The 19515-nt window shown below is 33.2% G+C and overlaps 1 protein-coding gene and 1 long non-coding RNA gene across 2 annotated transcripts; one reads left to right on the top strand and one right to left on the bottom strand.

Moving 5' to 3' along the window:
- Positions 1–1820: 1820 nt before the first annotated feature.
- LOC148603150 (uncharacterized) lies at positions 1821–19013 on the bottom strand. Its single transcript, XM_088551326.1, has 4 exons — positions 18945–19013; positions 5120–5321; positions 4414–4544; positions 1821–3532 (listed from the first exon to the last, which is right to left on the bottom strand). The coding sequence occupies exons 1-4, from the start codon at positions 18997–18999 to the stop codon at positions 3447–3449; spliced, it is 474 nt and encodes a 157-aa protein (XP_088407452.1). The 5' UTR covers positions 19000–19013; the 3' UTR covers positions 1821–3446.
- On the top strand, positions 14591–18056 carry LOC148603151 (uncharacterized). Its single transcript, XR_015916277.1, has 3 exons — positions 14591–14886; positions 15380–15483; positions 16046–18056. It is a non-coding gene; the product is annotated as an uncharacterized LOC148603151 (long non-coding RNA).
- Positions 19014–19515: the final 502 nt, after the last annotated feature.

The following is a 19515-nucleotide window of genomic DNA, read 5'->3' as shown; positions in this document are numbered from 1 at the left end:
GTGTCATTTACAGAGTTATCTCCCATAATTTTGAATTTTACAGAACATTCTAAATAATTTCTATGCGTAGCCACATTTTATCCCCTATAACTTGACAACAGTCCAAAACACATAAAATCTGTCGATACATTTGTTTACCAGGATTAAATTAGGAACGCAATAAAATGAATCATTAAATTGGGGGGGCATTCTACATAGTTGTAAATAAAACATATTTTTACTCTTTTTGGCCTTTTTCTAAAACGGTAGGGGCCACAAAGTCCAAATTGAATAGAAACCTTCCTATAGTGGCAGTTAAAATTATTTTCGGTAGCTTATGATATTGACCAAGGAACCAGATTAATTAGTTTACCTGCCACTATAGAAAGGTTTCTATTCGATTTGTCCTCGGACGATGACTGCACCATAACATTATACGTCCGCAATTTTTGTTTTTGAGGTCTTATTAAAGGTTGGTGACGTCACAGTCACATTACAAAATGACGGACATTTCTTTATCCAATCAGAAAGCATGTTACATCTGAAATTAAATTAGTGCTGAGTAACCCATGTCATGCCGTTTGATTCGAGGACTATGTTGAACCTCGCAAGCAACAAGACCGGACTTTTTGAATAACACCTTTGCTCTATATCAGTTCAAAATAGAAATTAAGTTAAAGGCTAAAAACCACTAATTCCACTTTCCATAGGCTTCTATGCTAATTTCACAATATTCAATGGCTTCTCTGGACTTTACCTTAACTTTAACCTGCAGAGGACTATATATCAGCATGATTCTACATATGTCAGCTCACCATCCTCAGAATGGCATGTGGGGTTAGCAGACTTGCAGTGCAGTACTGGTCACCGGAAGTGAAGGGTCTATAAATAGCATGGGAAATCCCAGTGTTTTCACAAGATAGGGGTATATTTAAAAATCATTATGGAGATTAGGCTTCACATCACAAGAAGCAAAATGCACCTATAAAATGTACAGAAATGTTTTTCCTTTCAGAAACTGTTTAAATTTTTAAAATAAGATGAGAACTTTTTTCACAGCACTATGAGGAACAGGGGTAATTTCTGCGTAGGACTAGCCCCGTGCAGGTCCGGGTGTTAAAAGAATAGGCCTGCAGCAGCGCTAAGCTTGTCGTAAAAGGCGACTAAATAGTGCTCAGAAACCTAGCCGGGGGCTAGGCGCTCCGCCCACGGAGCAACTGGGATGTGTGCCCCAGGTGGTGGAATGGGGTACCCCTGGCGTGTTACATGCTGGGGTTGTCAGGCTATAATACGGAAAACCTGACCGCAAACCATAGTGGTGCACCGTGTTGGGAACGATGCCACATTCCTCGCACGTTAAAGAACCCTGCTGTGGTATTCGATAGGAGTAGGAACCTTTGCGCTCCGCCACAGGAGGCTAAATTGCCCGACCTTACCCATGCCCCTTTTTCCAGTGGCAATCAAAATTTGTCGACCCTATTATCCTTGTGACCCATCCTTTTTTTTCATTTCATGTTCATTTTGTCATCCATTTCATGTTCATTGTCTGAATATAGCTAAAATATTGCTGTTCGGACGTTAAACCCCAACAAACAAACTGCGTAGGACTATTTTTGCGTACGTTCCAAATGCTCATTGGTTGAATTGGTGGTCTGTAACCTAAAACAATTAAATATGACAAAACCTCCATTGTCTTGATTTTATATTCAGACAAAACTAAAAATTGCTCAATCATAACCAATAAAATTGAATTGAGCATTAAATACCCCTGTCAATGCAAGATTGTATGCCATGTTACATGTTAACGCTACTTTCTACCTTTGATAAAGACGAAAACATGGTCATTATTAAAATATTTTATTGCATGTGTAATACTCGTTATAAATTGTTCAATGAATTAAACATCAATAAAGAAAAATCAATGATGCACAACAAACCCTAAAAAACAAATAGGGTTATCCCTTGATTTTTAAAGATATGTTGGTGAGATAGGACATTGTAATCGTATATGTATGATAAAAATATATGACGCCTTGAAATAAATACTGGTGATCGACACGTGATCTGTCGATCTCCATATCAAATAACTGAATTTGAATTATTTATTTTTGTAAACGCCAGTGAAGAGTTGTTTTTTTTAAAGATGGATGTTTTAAATTATAACTTTCCTCGAGCACAAATCCACTGACACCATTGCTCGCCAGGCTTAAAATAAGATGCTTCACGGTATGAAATAATGGAAAAAATGCAAAATGTCTGCATCCAGAAATGTTCTAGAATCTATAAATATCTTATTTTCGTATGAAATATGTAACAAAATAAAACTAGTATTACAAAATTTAGTATTTGTTGAAAAAAACTCGTAAACAAATTTCTACATGTAACCACATGACGATCAACACAACAATATAATTCCCACGATACAACTGTTTGAGATCCAGTCTATTTTACAAATCCCAAACCTGAAAATTGTCTTCAATTTACAAAGCCCCCATCCTGGGAAAAGTAATGAAATGTGACAGAAATCACATAAACATGGTGCATGGATGGTTTAAACCACCCCAGTTAGTCTTCTATACATCTGTAGCTATAATAGTGATACCTGCCTCAGTATTTTTCAAATACGCTCCCTACTCAATTTTTTGCATCCCCCCCGCGAAAAATTTTATCTATATTTTTTTCCCAATTTAGGTCAAATTGAAGCATTTTTTAATTTAAATTGATAAAAATTGAAAAATTAAATTCGCTGGCCAGCCCCTAATTTTGAAAATGGATTAGAATCTGGACTTCTTAATGATGGCCAAAGATATGAAAATAATGCATTGTCTGATTTTATAACATGAATAAACAGGTCTCCAAACTGACAAAAAAATATGGAAGTAGAGAAAAAATGGGAGTGATCAGAAGCATAATTGCTCCAAGTTCCAAGAAAAAAAAAGATTTTGTAAGACTGACTAAGATACATTCATTTCAAACCCTAAAAAGTGCACTATAAGTATTGGTAGCCACAGCATAGAATACAAAAACAGAAAATTAAACACAATGCTTGGTTTGAATACATGAAAATTTATACCTGATAAAAAACTGAACACTTAAAATTATTACAAATGCTTGGTTTGTCGCTTAGTCTGTTTTAACCTTACTTGTCAATCGGAACTACAGTCTTCCTTGTTTAGTGTAGCGGAAATGTTACAGTTTCCTAAATAATATGAAAATGTAAAAAATATATATATATATCAAGTCTAAAAAGATTAAACTATACTCATATAAACATAGTGCATATGTACAGTATACTTGCATATCTTTGTCACAAGCATTTTCCCAACAGTAAACGCAAAAGAAAAACATCGAGACCAGTAAAAAAGTTGAAATATTTCATTAAATTAAATTCAATGTTTCATAGAATAGATTCATGGAATAAATTGCTGTAACTTATATCTGGGTCATCTGCTCCTTCTCCCACTCTTCTACTGATCATACCCAACATGGAAAGGATCTGGTCGACCTGTCATCATATGTTGTTGTTGCTGTTGGCTAACTACAACTACTGATGCTAGAAATATAATATATATTTTTGGTTTATAAAAATTTTTGTTACTTTGCAAATGGTAATCATTTTGACAGACCCCTTTGATTTCTTTTTGGCTAATAGTTGCCGAAATTCTTGAAAAGGTATCAAAATTATGTTCCTGCACACCGGAACAAATCAAGATGCAATACTTGACATCTATTATCAACTTTCTTGATCATGATCACTTCTCTTGATTGACAATGTGCCGGTTTGACGTTGGTTGAGTCCAATATAGTCCTGACATGTTGTTGTAAATATTGATCAGTAACATTACATACAATCATAATTAACTTACATGGATTGAGTTGGTTTCTTTTTTACACTACTCGAATTTCACTGTGTAACATGTGTAAATCATAGATGTATTCTCTGTTCTGACGTTCAAATATTCGCCCTTTTCCAATTACCTGAACCATCTTATCATCTAATTTTTTTTCATTGAGCATTTTTTACTCTATTTTTTTATTTCAGTAGTGATCATTTTCACTGGTCATTTTCTCCTAAATCGATGTTTTTTGTCTATGCTATTGTTCTCTTTCAAAGAAATTCACAAAACTTATTCTTTTGTCAATTTTCTTTCTTTATCTCTCAATTTCCAATTACATATGGGCATCTTAAGTAGTAAAATAACTACATTCCTGCTGTGTATAAATCTTTTTGTTCATTCAAATCATTTCCACACTTAAAATAAAGAAATAACTTTCCTGAAAACTACTGACCCTGTCCAAACTCCGGAGAAGGTAAAAATAACAATTCTTACATAAACAGATCCCAAATAAAAATATGAGAAAACCACATTTGACATGTTCATTGAATTACATAATCTTATTCCAGAAGACCCCGTTAATTTGCGAAATACTTACACTGAGCTCCGCTATTTGATACGATGTGTCCTGGTGATGATTTTCTACAACAGGAACAACATCCACAACAACAACAGCATGTCAGTAGAGCAATAAACAGCACAAATCCAGCTACAAGGAGGGGGACATACCTACAAAGACCAACAATAACATCTTAGTAGAGCAATACACAGCACAAAACCATGCAGCCACGAGTAGAAAGTGTATCTGCAAAGACCAACAAAAACACGTCAGTATAGAAAAATTAGCAAAACAAATCCCGCTTTAAGTATAGACACGTGAATACTAAGACCAAAACAACATGTCATTAAACCAAGCATAAATCCAGAGCTTTTAGGCAAGGAGTTTCACAGCTGCAAAGACCAACAACTGTGCAATATCGCTGTTGTCAACAAAACATACATAACTAGCTGTTGGGCATACTCGCATGCAATCAAATTGATGTTTAAAGCAAAAAAGACCAAATTATATTCATGTGTCCCTTATTAGCCCCATAGAAATGGACCAACAAAGTCAAAGAATACATTTAACAGATTTTATCTCAACCACAGCTATGTGTACACAATCCACCCATTACAACACCGCCATTAAAAGTGAGCACAATTATAAGATACACTTCTTGATTTCCCGCCCAGAACTGTCAGTGTGCACAAAAATACCCCTCATTTCATCGCTAGCTTTTAATAGTGACCACAACTAAACTTACAGGTGTTCAGCCCACCATTGTGTACAGAAACCATCTCTCATGTCTTCGCTGGCCTGTAACAAGATATTGTCGCAGCAGTAGTATGTCAGACCAATCGTTTTGGGGTCGTAACAGCAGTAGTCTGAGCACCATTCGGCTGAATGGATGGTCCCTGTCAAGTCACTATAAGATTTGCAACATTCACCGGCTAGTACGGTGCTCACTGCAAAATTAAAGTTAAAAAATACATACAGGTGATAAAAATTCCACTGATCACTCAGTTATTTTCATTGGTCTAGGTCTAATCCTAATTTTTAGTTGACTAAAATGTGAAGTGCTATACTTGAAGTGGTATATATTGGCATTAATGTCAATTAGAGAGAGCATTGAAAAGAATCTGAGTTTGTTGTACCTGTTGATTAAAGAGTAATCAAGGGAACCAAGGTTATAGCGGTAATCAAAAGAATGTAATCCAGGGACAATGACCAGACATACACAACAAAGAACATAAAGTAACTAAAATCATACATAACACAAGACAATTTAAATTTGCAAAACACTGAATTGCAAATCTTGCGCCGCTTTTTCTTCAACCTACCATGGCATGTGAGTAACCATTGGATGCAGATTTGCATGGGATTTAATAAAATGCATTTTGTTTTACAATATTTACTAAAATCAATTTGTAGTTACAATTATAAATTCATGGGATTTTTTTTTGTGTCCCATGGGATTTTTTTCTCCCATGGGATTTTAATTTCTCCCATGGGATATCTTGTGTTAAAATACAATGATAGTCATAGAGAGTGTATGCCTTACATATTCACTAAGTGCATTTTTCTTCTGTGCAGTATGAATAAAAAAGCTGAATGACTAAAAGAGAGAGGTTTTTTGTATTGTTTAGGGATGTTTTTGAAGTTTTTAATCTTCTATAGCTTTGAAATGAAATCACTTTGAAAATTCACTTATCAACCACAAATGTAAAACAACGAAATAGAAAAAAAATATTCAAAGACACTCTGACTATAAATATGCTGTTTAAGAATATAAACTTAGAATGCTGTAATGCTGTATGAGCAGTACTTTTATCTTAGTATTTAAATAAATTATAAAAATTCTAATGGAAGTCTAAATTCAGGTCCATAATCAGCTTTTTGGCACTTCTTTTTCTTCTTGGTCAGCTTCAACCCATGAAACATGCTTTCTTTCTCGTCTCTGTAGAATAAAACAAGTAAAAATCTCTATGCAAACAAAATATATGAAATATTTTACAATAACATTTTATTTGTAATCAAAGTGATCTTATCTGTTCTTACTTGATATATGTTCATTTCTAATATCAACAGCTGAAATTACTTGCAATCAGACATCTAAAAGATAACATGAACAGACACACAGATAAAGTGCTTTCTATATAAGTTCGTGGCAGCACTTTTGATTTATTGTGCAAAGTATGGACAGATGGACAGACACCAGTATGCCATAATATGTCCCATCTCAAAAAGCAGGAGTACAAAAATTCTGGAGAACAGTGTATACCTGATATGATAAGCTATCAAGTTTGCATATACTGAATTAGTCATTCACCATAGAGGCAAGCAGGTGGCTGGTCCCTGAAATGGTGAAAAACAATTCTGCATGATAATACATATGGTACCTTTCAATTTAGTTGAATTAATTTTCATTGCAAGCATCCTTAAAGCAGTTATCTTGTAATGCACATAAGTAACATTCAATGTTAAGTCCAACATGCTGGGGGTAAGTTTAATCAAAATTAATTAAGAGATTGTGGAGAAAGCTGTCGTTGAACTTTGAAAAAATGTAACAAGTTTAGTGTAGTCTGAGTTGCTCATTTGCTTTTGTTACTTTGTGTGTATGATTTTAGTTACTTTATGTTCTTTGTTGTGTATGTCTATTTTCCATGTCTGGTCTCTGTCCCTGAATTACATTCCTTTGATTGCCGCTATTACATTGGTTCCCTTGTTTACCTTTGAACACAAGGTATGTTAGTGGTGCAAAGAGAAGAGCTTAACAAAATAATGGTCCAGTTCAACTATAATTTCAGAATAGGACTTGACAAACTCTATTTGCAATTGAATATTCACACAATAAAGATATTTGTTTTTTGGCTTAATCATATAACAAAAGCATCTGTATAAAAAAAGAGATATCTCCTGATAGCAAGTAATAGTGTTTTTTACCAGAACTTAACATCTAGCTAGAGCTTGTTTATCTTTCCTCAGACAAAGTTGGTTTAATATTTAATTTTGCAAGTTCTTTATACGTCACTCACCTTTTACAAGTCATTACTAAGAATCCTTTCATGCATCCTCTAATCTCTCTTGAGCAACATAGAGCACCTTCAAAACAAAATTATACTTATTATGCATTATTTCAAAATTAGATAACTTTCAGATTCTGTATATAGACAGTAAAATGGAGTTATAAACATGTAACTGAAACAGGGGCTGCACTGGCTTCCAAAATTCTGTCACCATTTTTTTAATCAATGTTCAGAAATAAGAGCAAAAAGTGGTGCCAAAAAAAATATTACAATTTTTTAAAATATGACAGTACTAAGTCCACTGATGAAATTCCATGAGAAGAAAAAATGAAATCAGTACAACTTATATGCCATATATATACAATTTCCAAATCATAACACAATTTCTCTTCAAACACAAGAAATCTTATACCCCAATTCCCACTAATGAAAACTTGCATCCAATCTTCAGTGTGTGTACTACATTTGAGTCTAGAAGCACTGAATCTATTATGGTTTCAAATGATCATATCTATATTGTTAATTTCAAATTTAAAGCCTTTCTGAATTGTTAATACAGAAGATTAACAACATAAACAAGTTACATTTGTACCCATAACTATCCATATCTACATTTTAACAAAAAAAAACCCATTTGTACTGTATCTTATGTGAGACAGTACCTACCTCTATCTAGTTTGTCTTACTGCATGCACAGATAAACTTATGGAACATATACAAAATGTATTATTTCAGCATTCAAAAATGGTCATTGCTTATTCTGTTTTAGTCACATTTTTCACTCAATATTTATTCAATCACTTTTAGAAGAATTACCATTGCAGTACATAAATAAAAATCATTGCTTAAAATATGCAAACTATAAAGTTTGACTCTGCCACATTTGCCCAAAAAATGGCAAAATATTGAAAAAAAATCCAACAAAAAATGGGGGGTATAATCCAGACCATACCCTTTGAAAAGCCATCATGTTTAAATGGTTTTAGTAAACATTATCTGTAAGTGAGACCTGCTGTTGTTGTCCAGTACATGCATTTATTTCCGTTTAGTAAACGACAATATCGAATACTCGGGAATGAATGATACTAACCTGTATCTATTTTGGAAAGAACGAGTTTAAAATATTAATTGCATCCAAGATTTTGAAAGCAGTGAAAGTTCTTATCCTCGCGTGCTTATTCTCATGCGAAGTTTCTCAATGAGTTTGGAAATACAGGGGACAGAAACGAATTATGGTGTAATGTGACAAGTTATGATTTGACCACGGACCAAAAGGTAACAACACATGGAAACGTTCTATCGTGCACCACATTTCACACTCCTAGTATTTTAATCGTAAGTACATTTTTTATCAGGCTTTCTAAAAATCAGACAGCACGTCAAAAACCAACCCAATTTAATTTTATTTCTTGTTTAGAAACAGTTACTGATCACATAACCAGTCTTAGTTTTTTATTTGTTTGTTGCGCTAAATAGATTTTTGTTTGTTTGTTGGGGTTTAACGTCCGAGCAGCAATATTTCAGCTATATTCAGACAATGAACATGAAATGGATGATAAAATGAACATGAAATGAAAAAAAAAAGGGTCGACAAATTTTGACTGCCACTGGAAAAAGGGGGGATGGGTAAGGTCGGGCAATTTAGCCTCCTGAGGCGGAGCGCAAAGGTTCCTTCTCCTATCGAATACCACAGCAGGGTTCTTTAACATGCCAAAAACGTGGCATCTTTCCCAACACGGTGCACCACTATGGTTTGCGGTCAGATTTTCCGTCTTATAGCCTGACAACCCCAGCATGTAACACGCCAGGGGTACCCCATTCCACCACCTAGGAATTTGTTGTTGAATTTGTACCAAGTCTGCAAAAATATTTAACAAAACGGATTTATTACAAAAAAATGCCTTACTAGATGTAAACTAAGATAATCATCACATTCCTTGTTTGTTGAAACTGGGGGTTACTATGGTATAGAGATGTCAAATAGATAGTGTGCTTTGTGCACAATGAAAAGTGTCGAGGATGAATTTCATTTTGTATCGAGTTGTGACGCCAGCATGTCTAACCTTATTATTTTAGAAGCCCCTCCTCTTTCAAAATATAGTACATGCATATATTTCAAAATCACTGGAAATGTCAAGGTGATGTGTAATTTATGTAGGTTCCTATTCCATGTATTTAGTCTTAACTTAATTACTTTAATTATGATTGTGTATTTGCATTTGTAACGTATATTATCTTCTGTTCAGTTGTTAGAATACTGGGATATGTACTGTTGTCTGTTGTAACATAGTACTGGTGAGCATGATTGCCTTACTTAACTTATACAGATATTGATTTGAACTGATCTTTACAATGAATTTAAAAAATCAAAATCTGCAGGCAAAATGTATACGTAAAACTCAAATTTTCGTTCATTACGAGAAAATGACTACAGGTATTAACAGCTCGATATTCCGTTTTACTGTTAATTAAGTACAATATACAGGAAATGGTCGGTTTAGCTGGGGGCACTTATAATCTAGGTAATAAATACATCCCGTAATATGGCTTCGTACGTGTTTCGTGTGGCAGATCAAGATATTTACAAAATAGCAGCTGACATACGACCCTAAATTTACCCAAGAAAATTATGAAAATGATACATTCTATTCACTTTTATCGAAAATATGTGAAGCAACTATTTGTTTGATTATTTCTTATGCACAAATGTCACATTAAAAAATCAATTTATAAGGGGACTAAGGACAGCCGCCATAAAACCTGGTTTAATCCTCAATGTCCAAAGGAAATGCCTGTACCGAGTGACGATGACCATTGCAATAGTTGCAAACTTTCCGGTTGTACTTTGATAATACCATTTAAATTTTATGTAGACTTTTCATGTTGACTCTTATATAGAGTTTATTACTGCGATAACTTTGTTAATAACCATTCATTTGTTATGGACAAATATTCATGTTTGTCTCTCACCATTTGTTTTACGGTAATATTCTACACATACCACGGAAAGCTCGATACTCGCCCAATTAGTAAACTAAACCGTTGAATAGGCTTATTCATAAGGGATCTAATGTTATGATATTCTTGTCAGACCTTTAAGGATGACATTTTTTTGGTATTTCATTGATTCACTCATGGAGTCTTTAAATAGAAATTGGACCACTATAAGAGAGTTCGCCAAACTCATTAGTGATGTCATATTCACTAATTAAGTGTCAAATTGGTTGGCAAATAAACAACGAAATAAACAATTAGCAAATTCATGATTAGAATTCCAAAAACGTTATGATGATATAAAGTTGATGCCCCATGCCACTCAAGGGATTTTTTGCCAACCAAATCCAAATCACAGGTAAGTGATGACATCACGAAGAACTCTCCTATATTTTAAAACAGTTTTTGGCATGACATGGGTTGTGTCCTTATTGTATGACGTGTGAAGCACCGTGGCTCAACCGCGCATGGGAAGAATTGAAATTGATTTTACATATGATAGGGACATCCAGACTTGGGACCGGCAAGTTATCCGGGCGGAGTTAATGTCCATTTAAAAGATTTTTCAATACTAGATCCAATACAAGGTAAATCTTGGCATTTTTTGGCATTTTTGGCATTTTTTGGATATATATATTCTTAACTTCTATTTTATTTTCATATTTTTATAAAATATTTGATATCACTACCTTTTACAGGTAGACTGACACAATTAGTGCCAGTCTTTTTAAGCGCAATTCAACCAAGGGGAAATATGTTGGGACAATTAAACTAGTTTTTTATCCAATTGGCGCAAAAGTTGAATCGAAAAACGCGCAATGTACACTTTCATTGAACTTCAACGTGTAGACACTTGGTAACCAATATGAACCGTACAAAATAGTATGTTCAGTGTACACCAGGTACAGATTGTACATATAGATTCCATCGTATAGTGTTTCAAAAAGTAGAATGGGTGAATCTTATTACACGTATGTACAATACAGTTTAATGCATATCATAAATTGTAGCTATAACCAGAGGTATGACAAACTTTAGAGCTTCAGTTTCCCTACATGTATGTAGGCGATTTTGAAATTATACAATTAAGGATTTTTACTGTAATGTTGGAATATACTAGTATACCTTTTTCATCATCTCATCTGTAAAAGCTTCTTGTATATAAAAGGAACGCACATTTGTACACTATATACACACGGATGATCAGAACTGTAAGGGAACGAACATCTTCTGCAATATTGGACAGATTATACCGTATAGTGTTTTGAAAAGTAGAATGGGTGAATCTTATTACACGTATGTACAATACAGTTTAATGCATATCATATAAATTGTATCTATAACCAGAGATATGACAAACTTTAGAGCTTCAGTTTCCCTACATGTATGTAGGCGATTTTGAAATTATACAATTAAGGATTTTTACTGTAATGTTGGAATATACTAGTATACCTTTGTCATCATCTCATCTGTAAAAGCTTCTTGTATATAACAGGAACGCACTTTTGTACACTATATACACACGGATGATCAGAACTGTAAGGGAACGAACATCTGCAATATTGGACAGATTATACCGTATAGTGTTTCGAAAAGTAGAATGGGTGAATCTTATTACATGTATGTACAATACAGTTTAATGCATATCATATAAATTGTATCTATAACCAGAGGTATGACAAACTTTAGAGCTTCAGTTTCCCTACATGTATGTAGGCGATTTTGAAATTATACAATTAAGGATTTTTACTGTAATGTTGGAATATATTAGTATACCTTTTTCATCATCTCATCTGTAAAAGCTTCTTGTATATAACAGGAACGCACTTTTGTACACTATATACACACGGATGCTTATATTGGACAGGTAAATCCTGTCACCTGTTGAGTCACCTGTTCTGTCTGAGCCATAAAACAATTATTTTTTTTAAAATGACCTCAGGGCGATTCTATTCGTCACCTGGCATGCGTAGTGTCGTACGTAAACCTAACCGAGATTTTGAAAGTGGGTTCTAAAAGGGGTGGGGGTCTAGAAAAAAGGGGTGTGTCATAGTATAATATTTCCTCATTTTCACCAAAATTTTGCATGAAATTATCAACATTAATCCAATTATATCATTTTTAATACTTCTTTTTTGAACATAACAACCAAAGGATTTTGATAGGCTATTATAAAAGTCCTTGTCTATAATTATATTTACTGAAAGGATCTGCTTACTAGTGAATGATTTTTTTTTTCTTTGAATTTATATAAGGTTTTTATAATTTTACTAGCGAATTAAAACCGTACATGTAACAGGGAGTTATAATTAATTACAGGTCTATGCGTGTAACTGTCACCAATGATTTTACAGTCCATGCTTTAATTTACCTTACAAAACCGAATTAGTGCAGCCCGTGAAAGAGGTTCGCTTGCGTGGAAGTTATTTTCTGATATGGCACCATCCTATGGACGAACGGAAATGCCAGCATCTTACGTTAGATCTGGGTATTAAAATGTACACGTACTATGTTTAATCAAAACAAAGTCCCAATAAAGTGCAGTTTCATTCGTTAGCCCAAGGATTTATATTATATATAGCATTTACCTAAATTTAACTCCTTCGCTAGCTATGAAATAACTTTTTTTACAACTATTTACTACGTTACTGGAATGCTCATCTTGTGCGTTCCTGCATCGATAAAACAACAAGTGTTATACGAGAGGATAATTACAGAGGAAACATCAGATATGTATTGTCAGTCAGTGGCGAAACGGGGTGCCGAAATCACGCATGACACAAGACGCTTTTGTATACAGTTCATTCCCCGCTATGACCTCGTCCCAGCAGCGAGATAAGGTACCAGTATCGTATTGCATATCCCTGAGCAGGTGTACGTCAAAACATGGATGCTATAAAAATATAGTGCATTTTCTTTTTGCCTCTCTACAAACTAATATTTTGTCAAAAGATATGAACAATGACTTATAAAATAGAGCAAACATCACACTGTAAGATGAAGAACTTTTTTAACAGAAAATCTAACATAATATCATAAAAATGTTCCACTGAAAAGGTTGGTTTGGTGAGTGCAAAATGAAAGTGAAAGTAGGGAAAATGGCTATTTATAGTTCGAGACTACTTTTCTGTCCGATCTTCGTGGACTCACCCTATTTTCTTTGCGGGAAATTATTTTTTCACATGTCCTTACAAATGCTACATAAGTGAAAGTTTTATTGAATCAATTTACATATTTTTTAAAAAATCCTAAAAATATGCACTTCACTATAGAAGTCTATGGGAAAATTAATACGATACTGAGACCATAAGTGTTGCTGCAGTCGTTCAGAAACTAACGAATTCAATACAGCAATAAATGCATACGTCAAGTTCCGACTACAGTAAGTTAGGAGTTGTACTGCTCCAGAAAATCTGCATGATTTGCTCTGACTACTCTGCCCCTGAAACAGTCTCCTCCTTCCACAGTCACAGCCACAGGTTGTGAACTACAGCTGAATTCTCGTGCGGTGTTTACCCATTATAAAATTAGAATTTTTTTTAGTATTTTATTTGAAGGGGGAATATTTATTGTATCTGAAGAATCCTTTTTTGAATTAGGTTCACTGTAATTGTAATATTTAATGATTAAAGTTACCGTGGTCAGGTAATTTATATTGCAGGGACTGGGCTTACCAAGTTTATAATATGGAGTATGCATTGCCTAAGTCAGCGAGCAACGTGAGCTTTACTGTATATGTACCGTCTGTGCAAGACTTATAAAAATAATAATGGGGAGGGGGGATGACAATTTTTGCTTCACAAGTGCAATATTTTTATTTATATTTAACCAGCAAGCAAAATCAATATTTGTATTTGAAAATATGTCTTGTTAATTAATGGGGAGTTTTTTTCAGCTATACTTATTTAGTGAAAAAATGAACACCCAGCCCTTTTTACAAATTTCTGGATCTGCCCAGCATATAGCTACTTATCTGTCTAAGAAGAATTAAAGTATTTGTAATCAATTAAACCTCATTTGAACATTAATTACAAGAATAAGTCACAAGTTTTCAGTCAGTAGAATAGACTTACAATTTGTTTACTTATAGTACAAAACAGGCACTACCTGACAATCCTGCAAAAAGTTTTAACTGGATTTGTTGCTTAGTATGTGTTCCTAATACGTTAGTTCTTAAAAGTTCTTAAATAGAACTTAAAATAAGATATGCTGTGTGCAAAGATTGAAATATGTTGATTGGCATTTGATTTTTGTTTTGTTTTTGTTTTTTTGGAGGGGGGAGGGTTCAATACCAACAGAAATTTTTCAACAGAACCATATTTAACTCAATCTTTACACATGTGGCTGGCATTTTAATACTTGTACAACTAAATTTGTTTAGCTGTATTTTTATTTTTTTCAGAACTTTAAGTAAGACTTGTATTTAAAAGAGAGACACTTACACATTTTTTAGAGAAGAATATTGACCAATTAAAAAGGGCGATTATCATTTGACACATTTACTGAAGCAGTAAGTACTTTTACATGCAATACTCAGTGGTTATTAAATAATTAAACAATTTTTTTTCATCCACAGGTATGCATTTTTTACATAATCTTGATGACATTGTCAACAGGCTGAAACAGTTTTGCTTTGAATACACAGGAAGCTTTCATGATGCACATTTTAATAGAAAGCACACTTAAACTCGCAAAATAGTAGTGGAGATGTTTGATTTTGTTTTTTGTTTCAGACTATCAGAAACTTTCACACATACTGTTTGAATGATTAAAAAGTCATCAAATTTTTTATATTATTAAAATTGGAAAGTTAGGCTTTATGTAAAGATATAATATATGCACTAGACCCATAAAGGGAGATAATTAAACTCATTGGTTTTTAATGTGAAAGCCTTGTTTGCACAGCTCCTCCAAAACCACTCAAGGTATTTTAAAAACAAAATTATGTGAAGAAATGCATCAGTAGAGATTCAATGCAGTACTTTTAGCTTTGTATATTGTAGAGACAACCTGATAATACCAGATGACTATTAATACATTGACCAACCTGATGGATTGGGTTTTGGATCCTGTAGTGAGAGCAACATGTGATAACTTGTAATTACAGGTATTCCTATATATGCATGGTAAAGCATTACTTGTACATGATTTTGATGTTTTTTTTAGGTAATCAGTTTACTTCAAATTGTTATTAATGTTGTGCACTCTGTTAGTTAATTGAGCACAAGAAGCATATTACTTGTAGTTAGTTTTTCAACTTAGCACATTAAGTTCTGTCTTTATACATGAATGAGTTCCATATAAATCAGAATACATTAATAAGTTATAAATATTTGTAAGAAACCTTTAAGAGTTGAAGACCTACAGATTATGCTTTGCATGGCTTTGAAAAGTAAGGGGGTGGTTGTTGCCTGCTGAAACTGACCAATCACCCTCATAGTAATTAGTCAGCCAGTAACACAAATCATGTTTACATTAGGTTGTTACTTTATTATCTTTCAAGGTAGGTTTTTGATAATTGGTATGTTGTTAAGCATTTTTAAGATGTATAGCCTTCTAGGGTTAATTACCATTGACCTTGACATCACAGTTTTGTGCTTTGTTTGCATTTTTTTAAATTAAAAATCTACCCAATACTATGACATTTTTAGTTCGTAACTATTTTTTAGGTATCATTATTGGTTGGGATTCTGTGGTCAGAATAGCTACTGGTATACAGCAAGAAATTCCAGCAAGATTAGGAAGGATTTAGGAGGATTTTCACATTATATTTAAGAGCAACACTATCATGATCAGATCATCACTACAAAGTGTGCAGTATATAACATGAGCTTTTACTATTATTACCATCAAATGAGAAATTGAGAATCGTCTTTTGGTGATACTGGAGTACAGTTGTAAAGAAATCACCATTGCTACCTAAATATGATATATGTACGTACATGTACTTGTGACTGCTAATATTATTCCCACTGAAGCTAAAGTGTTGACATTCAAGAAATAGTTTAGATGTATCAGCCTCATTCACAGAAGGGTAAAATTGGAGGAAACTGTAGGGGTTTAGACATAAGCAACAAACATGTAAATTTTGAAATAGGAATGTAGTTACACGTTTATTCATCAGAAGAAATCAATTCATTTTATTCAAAACCCCACCATTGCAAAAAAAAGTTTTAATTTTTTTAAAAATAATCATTAATAAATGTCTGCCGATTCAGGAAAAACTTAGAACATACATTATTGTACCTTACTATGATTTGATGTGCTGTAATTGTATCAAAGTGTTTAAGTAATTTTGTATCTGTTTACATTCATGACAATATTAGGTGTTTTTATTATGTCTATGTTAGCCAGATTGGAATAGTTTATATGAACTGTGATTCTTGCCCATGATATAAGGTTCAAAATGATAAGTTAGACTTTGATTCAGACATTCAATTCCTGTCAAATTGCATGGGCATCTATTTCATATCCTTGGAAATTATGAAGGAAGGTTTAGGCGTTAATTTGCACATTTTTGCCAAAATTTTGCATAAAATAAACCCAATTTTTACACAAAAAGGGGTGTATTAAATAAAGTTCATTTTGCATTTTTACACTTTTTGTTTAAGAATGGACATGAAATGCCAAAAAATACAGATACTTTTGTGTTGAATGTGGATATGGTTATGCAATGTGATGAAAGACTAACCTTTTTGTAGTTTATCAACAACATCAGTACTTTTGCAATGCAAAAAAAAAAGAACTATATTTTGTTATAAAGCATGTTCAAGAAATAACACTTATCAAGATAATTTAGCTTCAATTCTTTTTAAGTTGAATAATTTAATACATGAAAACATGCATATTCCTTATAAAATTTAATAAAGTAATAAATATACTTAATAAATGTGAGAATGCATTGGTTATTACTTGCTTATAAATAATAGAGATGCAAAATTATTTAAATTCTATAGCTTTATTCAATCTACACACACATTTGTACTTTCTGGTATTTTATCATAATACCTCTTCATACACATGTACCCATTTTTATATGTTTCTAACTGTATTGATTTACAAACAAAAAATCCTATGGGACAAAATAATCCCATGGGAGAAAAAATCCCATGGGACACAAAAAAATCCCATGGGATTTCATGAAATCCCATGGGATAATGAAGAATCCCATGGGATAAAAAAATCCCATGATTTTTAAATCGAAACTTTTAGTTTATTTTATCAAAAATTGTAAAATAAAATGCATTTCATTAAATCCCATGCGAATCTGCATCCAATGGTTACTCACATGACATGGTAGGTTGAAGAAAAAGCGGTGCAAGATTTGCAATTCAGTGTTTTGCAAATTTAAATTGTCTTGTGTTTGTAACAAAGACAATGAGTAACCTATCTATTATGACCAAATGGAACTAAATTTCATTTTTGGGAAAGGCCGGCCCAGTCCAGTCGTTTGTAATCTAATATAGTTTAAGACCATTTGATTTTGCATTTTGTAAACATCTTCCTCTGTATATTTGAAAGATTATTCCAATGCGAATTACAAATCTGGCGTATACAATGCTAGAATACATGTATTATGCTCATTGTATTGCTACAAATGGCTTTAATTCAAATGACAATGGGTAAAACTTGATTATTTTTTTTTAGATTTGTCATATTTTTCCATAATAGATGTGCATTTCCCAGTAAAAAAATTAAATCAAATTAGTTCAATACTTCTTGAATCAAAAGTTATACTAAGTAAGTACAAACAATGTAGTTGTTTAAAAACATTTTACAAATTCAAAGGGGATTGTGTCCGGTTTATATGAAATTCGAACCAGAAAAAACTTTGTTAAATTAGTTTGGATATTTCATAATATTTAGTCAAATACATGCTTACTTTGCCAACAAAGCCTTTGTTGTTCATCCAGATATAACTTGGGAACCTAATACTATTATTATATTGCAAAATGGAGCATGGGGTAAACACTTCACAATATGCGATTTCATTACATTTCTTAGTCAAAATAATTCTACCGTCTTAGGAGCCTAGGAGGCTAGTTTTTTTTTTTATTTTGCTTGGTCGCCCATAAACATCAGATAAAAAAGTAGCCAAATAACAAAATATTTATAGTTTTTAACTGCGTTTGTAGAAGCGTGGACCATATCATGTTCGGATTGCAAAACCAACAGCACACGTGTATGAAATTAATAAAAGTCTAGCGGCTGCTACACATGCTTTAAGGTACACGAGGTAACTTGACTGCAACGAAACAAAACGAAAGCCATAAAGCGAACGCCATTGACCGGGAATAACACTATAAGAGGCATGATCGAATAAGATTATGAGTGGTCGTTCATATCAAAATAGCGTTATTTTCATCTAGATGTAATTTTCGATCTAGATACTTCTAACAAGTATCTAGATACTTTTCACAACTATCTAGATGCTTCATACAAGTATCTAGATGCTTCTTACATGTATCTAGATACACAAAAACTCACCACGAGTATCTACATTAACCTATAAATAATTTTAATGTAACTCAAGTCAATTAAGTAACACAATTTAAGTACATCACTTACCACATGTTAAACAGAACACAACTAAAGACAACATCAGTACCGTATCGTTCGCCATGTCGAGTGGTCAGTGGGTGTATTGAATGCTTTGCTTTTGTTAATAAACGCAATAACATCACTTGACCTAGATTTCAGTTTTCAGAAAATTGTAGTGGGATAACTGGGATATCTGAGAAACGAAACGAAAACTTAATTGGTAGTGCACGATAATCTATACTCCAAGTCACCTCAGATTGTTTGCGGTTTTTTTGCAAAATTCTCGTAGGAAAAATAAATTTTGAATTTTTTCAATCTCGGAGGTAAGAACGAAAAATAATTGTAAGGGAATCGTAGTACAGAACGACATGAATAAAAAAAGTTTTTGAAAGGAACCGTCGAGTAATTACAAAAATAAACGCAAAAAACCGCAAACAATCTGAGGTGACTTGGACTATAAGATACAAGGTATATTTGTAAAACCACGTACTTACCTTACGATTACATTTTTAATGACCAAAATAAGCCTGTAAAAAGACAGATACGTAAGGACAGGACCCTGAATGGTACCCCAATAGCCCTCCCCTCATTGTAATAT

The sequence above is a fragment of the Perna viridis genome, chromosome 11 (genome assembly GCF_037379345.1).
Source record: "Perna viridis isolate PV_CMFRI_1.1 ecotype Kerala chromosome 11, ASM3737934v1, whole genome shotgun sequence".
Lineage (NCBI taxonomy): Eukaryota > Metazoa > Mollusca > Bivalvia > Mytilida > Mytilidae > Perna > Perna viridis.
The sequence above is the reverse complement of the archived record's forward strand: the minus strand, read 5'-3'. Positions and strand labels throughout refer to the sequence as shown.